Source organism: Tamandua tetradactyla, chromosome 4, assembly GCF_023851605.1.
Source record: "Tamandua tetradactyla isolate mTamTet1 chromosome 4, mTamTet1.pri, whole genome shotgun sequence".
Classification (NCBI taxonomy): Eukaryota; Metazoa; Chordata; class Mammalia; order Pilosa; family Myrmecophagidae; genus Tamandua; species Tamandua tetradactyla.
This window is the reverse complement of record NC_135330.1, coordinates 176,049,408-176,059,064: the sequence shown is the minus strand read 5'-3', so window position 1 is coordinate 176,059,064 and position 9,657 is coordinate 176,049,408. Positions and strand designations below refer to the sequence as shown.

The 9,657-nt window shown below is 41.8% G+C and overlaps 1 protein-coding gene across 1 annotated transcript in view; it reads left to right on the top strand.

The window, feature by feature from the left end:
* The first annotated feature begins 7,802 nt into the window (after positions 1-7,802).
* Positions 7,803-9,657, top strand: part of EFNB2 (ephrin B2) — a 46,710-nt gene continuing 44,855 nt past the window's right edge. The window contains exon 1 of the mRNA XM_077158645.1: positions 7,803-8,414. Coding sequence (XP_077014760.1) covers positions 8,293-8,414 — 122 coding nt within the window. The 5' untranslated portion in view covers positions 7,803-8,292. The remainder of the gene's footprint in view (positions 8,415-9,657) is intronic.

Sequence of the window (9,657 nt, the reverse complement as noted above, 5' to 3'; positions counted from 1 at the left end):
AGTCTTAGAATTATGCTTTATTTCCTCTCATTTTTACTTTTAACATAGGTTTATATGTATATTAAATATACTTGTGAATTAGTATTTAATGGCTATTTTTACAAATACCTACTTAATGCTGATCCCGCAATTGTGACATCAGTATTACCTTTAAGACAGATTAACTGCACCCAGGAAGAGGTTTAAATTTTCAAACCTGTACCTCTGTTTTTAGGATTTGTGTTATCACCACAATCTGTTTAAAAAGACTAGGAAAATGCTAAAAATTTATGGAATTTTAGATTGTTTTCAGACTAGGCCATCAGAAAGAACTTAGCTTTTTGTACCTTCAAAAATGGCTAAGGGAGTCAAATCATTGCAGTTTAGGGTAATTGCACGTTTATATTTGCAACAAGACACATAAAAACTTTTTAAAGGTTTTTTGCATGTGCCATTTTATGGATTACTTTTTCTCCCGTTTTATACTGTAGAATTTGATTCCTCATTTATATGTTTGTGTTAAATCAACTGGTATTAAAACATTTATTCAAGAAAAGAATATGAATATAAAAATGCTACCTGTGATGCAGAAACATTGAGGAACTTAAAGAAAATGTTCCCCAGTATTTTTGAGACAGTTTGCTCATTCTTTAAAATTGAAAACATAAGTTAAGAGATGACTAAATGATAGTTCATTTTGTGTGTGCATGCTAAGAAAAATGATACTGCTTTAATTTTAAGCTCTACGATGAGTCTTAATTGTAGTAAGGAACAATGAAATCAGTTTTCTTTAAAGATAGCATTTTAAATGGGTATGATCTGTAGTTAGAACTAATGTTTAGTAAACATGATACCTATTACTAGAAAATCAAAGATTAATTTCTTAAAGAATATAGATTGCCTATGAGTCTTTTGTAATTTCTTAAAATATAGGTTAGTTCTAATTACGACAATTATACTTTTAATGTAATTTTGGGGGGGGGGGGCATGGGGGTGCAGGACCATTGTTCCTAAGCTCTCTGTTCAAGTTTTGGAAATGTTTCAGAATTGTTTGCTAAAACTTATTTTCTAAACATTGTATTTAAAAGAGTAGCCTGGACTTAAAATTTTGCAATCAGCTTTTGCATGCCTTTTTTATTTTTTATTTTTTATTTTTAATTTCTTACTGCCACATATGGTATGAAATCACAGTAAGTTGCTTAGTGACATTGCAGTAGCTGCATGTTGAAGACTCATTCAGATATTGAAATTGTTCCTGCTTGGTAACTGACTACTTATTCTCTGCTCGGCTACAAGAAAGAGGATGTAATTGTTAATATACACCCAAATTTTTCTGTACTGCAACAATGTAGTAACTTATGGTTTCATTTGTTTCCATTGCCTTTATGTACATAAGAGTTTAAATTCTACCCCAGTTTCTTAGCAGTTCAGATGCTCCCTAATTTATTAAATATGCTTTTATTCAAAATTTGTTTTTTAGGTTATTCTTAATGCATTACAGGATTAACTAATGAGTTTGTTTATTTTTTATTGCAGTATTTCACATGTAGTAATTGCCATTTATATTGTGGAGTTTGCAGAGTCATCAATTGTATAAACTAAACCTTTAAATTAGCTTGGTGTGAGGACTCTTTAATGTTTGCAAATAGGGGAAGGGGCTTTCAGGTTAAGATTTACTGCTTCATTTTCCTATGATAGAACTATGAATACAGCAAATTGGATAGTTTCTGTCCTAATTTACCTACTTAGTCATTTAGTTGTGCTAGTATAATATGCCCATAGCTTTTTTGTATTGCCACCTTTCCTAGATAAAAAGCAGTACCTTAAGAATTTTCTGCGACTTTGTGTTTCTTTTCTTAATTTTAATAAGCTTAGAATCCTGGCTAATTGGACTCTCATCATAATTTCTAATGCCTCGTTTTATATTAAGGATCCTCAATTTGTCACAATAAAGATTTCTCCAAAGCTATTAAACTAGAGCTTCTGTTTTCCATGCTCTTAATTTTCTGCTCCTTTACACCCAGAGCCGTACCCTGTTTCGCATTATTGGCCATGAGTAATTCTGAAGATAGAATGTCTTAATTTTTCATTAATTAATTAATTAATTCCCTCTCCCCACAAAAGTATTCAGAACATTCAAGAGCTAGAGTGCTGTTAAAGAATAAAAGAACCTAAATTACCACTGAATATAAAAGAAAGAGGATCTCAGTTTAGAAGTCTATAATAGAAACAGGTTGAAACTCAAGCCTGTAGGCCCTATGGTTTCATTTTTTGAATTGCCTATTATGGGGATCTTGATTATGTCAATGTTCCTGTTTTTGTTAACTCTAGTGATTTATTTTTTTGTTTGTTTTTTAAGCATCCAGTTGTCCAGATGGAGCACTGGTGGGGTAATAATATAAAAGATTTGCTGACTTGAAGCTAGTATGCAGGGGGTGGAAGATAGGACTCGGTACAAATTTAGGGTGTGTATGTGTGTGTGAGAGCTAGCTAGCCCTCTGCTGCCCCCCCCCAAGGTAATTTTTTTTAACTTTGATTTGACAAAGCAATACCAAGTAATCATGCTTGCTCTTATATCTGTGTGCTTGTTACTACATCTGTTTGAATACCCCACAAATTTAGTACATGATAACATGCTTTATACTTAAATCAGTATTGGATCTTTAAGTTACAAACATCATTGGAAGTCTTATTAATCAGTATTGGATCTATAAGTTACAAACATCGTTGGAAGTCTTATTTGAAAAGAAGATAATCAGAGGATGTTGAAACAGTTGTACTTTGTTTATACATACTTTCTAGCATATGTCCGAAGCCAGTAAAATTAAAGGGTTAATATCTTCAGTTGTGATCCAGCAGTTTCACTGTCACCCAGCGAAATTACCTGTTTTTATAGTGTGTTTTCCAAGATTGGTAGAACTGTTGGTTACTAAATGTGGGTTATTAGGGTTCAAATAAAATGGGTTTGCTCTTAGTGAATATTTGGGTGTTTTTTTTCCTTCCTCCTTTTCTAGCTTTCATTGCAGATTAAATAAATGACATGTAAAATGAGTCCAATAAAGGAATACGTAATTATAGCTAGTTCTAGGTGCTGGTGAACTTCTTACTGTAAATAAAGAGGAGGCAAAAATAGTTTTATGGACCCAGAAGAAATGCTATCTCCTTAAGACTGCCATCATAATATCCTTTATATGGATAGGGTGTAAAACTTTACATTTTTATATCCATATATTTATATGACATTCGTCCATAAAGTGGGAATCATGTAGAGAGGTTAAGGTATTAGAATTAACAACTGGTAAAATGAAAACTGTACAGCTGTTACCTGGTTGTTAATCTTCACCCATTACCAAATTCTGCTTGAAATAGGATAACTGGAGCCTGACTATTCCTCCTAAGCATTTGGTTTGTAAATAAGGAAATGTGTCATGCTAAGTGTCCAGCCTAGTTGTACACATTTCCATATATGTGGCTTTTGCATTTAATAATTCTATAAAATAAATGATAAGTTGAGCTGAGATTTAAATGACTACATTGATAGAAGGTGTTTTGGTTCCATGAGGTGTATCTTGTAGTCTATAAGGTATGAGTTTTTACTGAAATTCCAAATTTTGATTCTTGATTGATTCTCTGGATCAAGAACTTGATGGAATAGTTAATAGTCAAACTCATAGATAAGAGACTTTAGGATGCTTCAATATGTAACAGTCTGAATTTTAAAAGCAGAAAGATGAGTTTGGGATGTATGGCAAAGTTGATCATTAAGAAGGGGTTTATTTTACTCTGGGTCAGAAAGGTTCCTTACCTCCAAAATGTGATTTGCCAACCTGTTGTAAAATCTTCAATAATTTGTTTATTGAAATAAACCATACAAAACCAGAATGCAAAAGGGTATAACTTCAGGAGAGGCTTACAGCTAGAGTCCATAACATTGACAACAATCAACGTGTATCAAATTTCTGTAATATTAAATTTAGATAGGACTTTTCTTTGCTTTTAAAGAAACTATGTTAAATTATTTTCAAAAGTACGTCTTAGGGGGAAGGTGGAGTTTTAACAGAGAAGATAGAATTTAACAAATGAATAGGTTTGTTCAATTTGAACAAATGCTGAATCATGTTATTTATCTCCAGTGTCTTGGAGCTGCTAGAAGGAAAAACCTAGAATTGTGGAAATTTAGCCCATACCAAACTGAAATCTGTTCTATAACTGTGTGTTTAAAATTTATTGCTTTTTTGTATATATGTTATTTTCACAACTAAAAAAGTACATCTTGGAATTGATGACTACATACAAGGAATACAAAGGAAACTTAACCGAGTTCAGAGAGGCAAGAGAATGACACATAAAAATGCATTTTATCGAGCAAAAATGGTTATCCTGGAATTTTTAAACTGGAACTGTCCAACTTTTACATTTACATTCTCTCCACTTATTCTGTCAATTTCTGTAATCAACTTTGTCTGAAATTCCCAAACGTTTTATGAATTCAACCTTTAGAAACTTCCTCATCAACTCTGGCAAACAATTGAAATAACTTCTTTTTGATGAAATAACCTCATTTTTTGATAAGGTATTAAATATGTCCTGAAAAGTTACAGATTTTCAAAAAGAACCAAGTTCCTCAAAGAATGAATCGTAAAATGAGGCTCAAATGGTAAACTGATTGAAACTAGTTCTTAATTTAGGGTGCTTTAGAATTTCCACAGTATTACATAATCCTTTGTACATGCCAATATAACTTCTTTTTTGCCTGGCATGATAAATGTACAATAGTAAAGTGATTTGATTAATTACCCAAATTAATATCTGAACAACAGTGAAAATTTGACATCTTATCAATTGTTAGGGTTGATTGATGCTTTTCATATCATCTCCATGGCTGGTCACTTATTAGTCCGTATTTATTGAAAATAAATTGAATATCCACACACTCTAAAGCTGTAGAATGGAGACGTTAATATGTAGGGTCTTTTTTTGTCAATTATACACTGCTTTAAAAAGAAAGCAGTTTTTAAATGTATATTTACATTTTTCTTAGGGTAAAATGCTTTGGATGTGACTGTGATTTATTGAAAAATTTTTGGAAGCCAAGGTTATTTTCAGACAATGCAAATGTCCTTTATTTCCTCTAGTTTTCTTGAAGAGGATGTAGGAGCTAAGATGTCACAACTTATATTTCACCAAGTAAGTTTGAAACGATTGTATTGAAATAGTTTTCTTTTTAAAAATCGTTAGGCTAACTTTATATTAGATCTCAAATGAATTATTTGGATGTTTTCTTTGAGCCTATTGAAAATGAGTCCTCTTCCTTTGTGAAGTTAGGAATAATTTCTTGTGGTTTTTTTTTTTTTTTTTCTTTCCTGGGAATCTATCTGCCCATGACTTCAAATCGGTATACTGCTTGAGCCTTTTTTATTTCATTTTGTCTGTTGAAGGCTTATTTAAATCTAGCAATTACGGAAAAATAGTTTTTTTCTTAAAGATGTGTTTGAAAGAATTTGAGAGTATTCACTTCTCATGACTTAGTATGTTTTCGATCTTACCAAACTAGTCTTGAGAAACTTTGAACACTCCTGTTTGAAATGTACACTAACCGGCATAGAAGTAATGTTTCAAAACATGAATACATATATGAAACGCTTAGAGATTTTGTTATAAAGAGGAGAGAGAAAAAATTAGTATCTAAAGGAGGTTTTTGCCATATATATTCACCCTTCTAAATTTAGTCTACTGGGTAGACTGACTACAGGAGAAATACAATTTGTTTAGAAATACATCCGCTTCGTTGCGCTTAAAAGCAAAGAAATCCCGGCGTGGAGGGGATCTAATAAAGGTAAACTGAGACTATATCAGCGCATTTCATTGGTCCCCTTCTGCCCCCCAGCTGAACTGTATGTTTGTACTGCGCCTTAGTTCTACCATGTTTTTCCTGCTGCTGGGTATTTTAAAAGATTATCCTTTGGACTTTCCGATTTGATTAGAATTCTCATTGTACTGGTTCCGGGTTGGTAGATTATTGTCCTCTCAAGAAAAAGTAAAATTGGTCGCTAGTGGGCGCTGTGGATCCGTGGAAAATCATTGTGTTGAGCGCGCCTCCAGATAGTGATCGAAAGGTTTCAAAGCTCTTTTTTCCCCGCAAGCATTTAACGGAGAATCAAAGTAAAGAATTTCCTGCCATCTCTTTGTTTAGGTCTTCGAGACACTGAATAATAAAAACAAATGCACAGACGTCTATATTACACATTGATATTTATCTCCGTCGCTTGCTAGATTCCCAGTCACCTTCGGGAAAGCGTGTGTCTTACCAAGTCCAATTAAAGGAGAAAGCCAGCTCTGGCTCGTATTTGCCGGGACTACGTCTGCAGTGAAAGCTTACAAGGTGCAGTTTGCCCGGGAAAAGTGAGGAACTGAAAAGAAAAACGCCCACAAGAACAGCGTTTTCTTGTGGAGAGGAAAAGACGAGGAAGTGTCTCCTCGTGGAGAGGAGAAAGTGGCACAAAATCTTACACTGGGGAGAGAGAAGATAATCACATCCAAGTTGAAAACTCCTAATTATCTACTGCAAATCCCCGCGCCACGTCCTTTTGAAGTCGTTTTGCATTTCCAGGCCCCGTTGACCTAGGTAGGCCCTTAGCTGATTGTCTTGTAACAAAATAAATTTTGAAACCCGTCATTAAGAAGTGTCGTGAGAAATAGTGAAGGGAGTCAAATAATTTGATGGATGTGTTCACGCGCGCGCGGGGGGTGGGGGTGGGGGTGGGGGTGAGGATGTGTAAAAGTTGGTCCTGTATGGAAGGAAATACATTTTTAGAAAAATCGGGTCAATCCATTGCCTTCGACTTCGTGAAAATTAAAGTTTCGCCCTCTAAGTTATCTATTTATTGAAAGCAAAGAAAGTTACCAGAAAATAAAGGTATCATGCTGTGAATAGAGAGATGCGTCGTCGAGAGGGCAGGGTCAGGTGACTCTTTTAGACTTGCGCCTCTCTTCTGCGATGTTTCCTATTCCCCTCTGGGGCGTTACTATTTCTAAACGTCTTCCCCACCAGTGATTCCGAGATGACTAGGCACGGCACTCTACTCTGCCGCTCTGGGTGCACCCTTGAGGACGAGTGAGTCCGCGCCCCTGTGAGTAAGCAAGGAGACTTTCTTCCTATTCGCGATCTCCTTTTTCTGTTCTGTGCTCAGAATCTCCAACGCCTGGGCACCCGGGACGCGGGCTGGGGGCGGGGATTTACCTGTCAGATGGCGGCCCCGCCTCCCGCCGATCGAATGTCGGCTGCTGGGGGCGCCTGACGGGCAGGGTGACCGTCCAACCAGCGTGCGGTTTCCCCGCGGCAAGCCAATGGGCTGGGCCGCGCGGGGCGGAGGCCTGCGTTTATATCGCTCTGACAGCGCGCCGGCCGCGCCGATTTTCCTTTCGCAGAGACGCGCGGCGGCGCTTGGAGCCGGCCAGAGCGCGGCGGAGTCCGCGGTGCGCCCAGCCCCTCGGGTCCGGGCGCGCACTCACCGCACACACAAAGACACGCACGCTAATCCCGGCGGGCCCGCCTGAAGCCGCCAGCGGCGGCAGCAGCAAGCCCCCGTCCACAAGCAAGGACAGAGCTTCTCTTTCTTTCCTGCCTCCGTGGGCCAGGAACGCGGTGCGCAGGTCCCTGACAAGCAGCAAGAATTAGGGAAGATTCCTACGAGCCTTGGACGTCTCCCCTCACAGCGCCGGCGCCTCCTTTTCGAGGACAGGGAGATGGAATCGCGCCTTCGCGGCTCGCGCGGACTCAGGGCGCTGCCCGCCCCTCTGGATCTATAGTCCCAAGCGTCTCTTCCCTGGGGCCGAGCGCTCACCCCCGCCGGGCCTCGGCCGCCGGCGACACTCCTTTCCTGTCGCCCGAGTCGTCTCTCCGCTTCTTGCCTTTTGTTTTTTAAGCCCCCGCGCGCCGTTCGCCCTTATACGCCCCGCGAGCGCACCCGCCGTGGATGCGCCTGGCACCCTGGATCCGCACGGGAGTCGGGCGTCCAAGTTGCGTCCGGTACAGCGACCCGGAGCCCGGAGCCCGCCGCGACGCCGCGCACTAAGCGTTGGCTCCCGCGGCCCCCACCTCGCGCCCTGAGGGGCCCCCGGAGGACGAGCGAACGCCGATCACTCCGAGACGCCCTGGAAGCAGGCTCGGCACGCCGACAGTGCCCTCGGTCGCCCGGGATTTGCAGGGTCCCGGCCTTTCTCCCTTTTTTGCCTGAGAGGATTGGGGATACCGGCCTCCCGCACCGGCCCTCCGAGGTCCGGAGGTCGCGCGGAGCTGGGAGCGGCGTGGCCATGGCGGTGAGGAGGGACTCCGTTTGGAAGTACTGCTGGGGAGTTTTGATGGTTTTATGCAGAACTGCGATCTCCAGATCTATAGTTTTAGAGCCGATCTATTGGAATTCCTCGAACTCCAAGTAAGTTGCGCCCGCGATTCCCTCAATCCCCGCCCGCCAGCACCCCACGGCCCCTGCGGTCCCAGACCCGGGGTCCGCCGCGCCGCGTCGTCGGGACGGGAGGAGAGGGCCGGGCGCGACCGCTCCACCGCCGGGGGTCGCGCCGAGGCTCGCAGGCATCTGTCCGCCGACCAGGGGCCGCGCGGGGTAACCCACTCTTTCTGGAGTCTCGGTCCCTTCCCCGCCTTCTTCACCCCCACCTCACCCGTCGTCTGTACAGTTCACTAGGTGGAGACATCTCGCTCGATTTTCCAACCGGATCGCCGGCCCGAAGGGGCGCCCTCCCCACCTTCCTTCCCCGCCCCAAATGCTCCCCGGCGCTAAAAGCCTCTGGCGGATCGGATATCACGTGCGGGAAGGTGTCCGATGGCGGTACCTGACCCTCGTTTTTTTCGAGGGCGAAGAGCTTGGCCACAAATAGTCTTGCCTGGGGTGGAGAGGGTGGCGCGCTCCGGAGAAAGGCGGGCATGATGCCATGTGAAAAATCCTGGGACCTCGTGGGGAATGCAGCCGGGATCCGACCCTCGAAAGGGGAGCCCTGAGTTTCCCTGCGCCGCCGACATTGGCGGGGCCCTGAAGCCCATGCGCCGCTTCGCGGCGTCGCTGCCCGAGGGCACGCGGGTGGCTCTCCTGCTCCGGAAGCGGACTCGGGTGGCGATCCCGACATCCCCCCCCCCCCTCCACTGCTCTACCTCCCTACCCGGGAGACGTACCTTAGATTTTTTTTTTTTTTTTTTTTTATCCCGGAGTGCACTCAACACGTCGGCCTCTTCTTTTGTAAATCAATGGCTCCGGACTCCGTGTGGCCAACTTAATTTTAAGGACGCTTTCTGCAAACGCTTAGGACACTGCCCAGTAAATTGCTCCTGCAGCCTTTGCTTTTGGGGAGGGTGTGCAGGAACTGGATCCTTTGGGATCAGACTTTCTTATTATCAAAGCCCCAAGAAAGGTAGTCCTTGTGGAGAGCAACTTTCAGTTTGGGCTGCTGGAGTAAATTCAGAATTTAGAATTTAGAAAAATGCGGTACTTCTCTAAATTCATATGGCCATGATTCGTAATTGATCATCTGTGCATTCAGTATTGCGTATGGCTTCATTCTCGGGATACGTTTCGAGCATACAGCCAAAAATACTTTACAGAATCAGGGTTTCTGGCCTTGGGAAACTTGGGAAAAGTATGGAGTCCTTAGCTGGTTCCTGGAGTA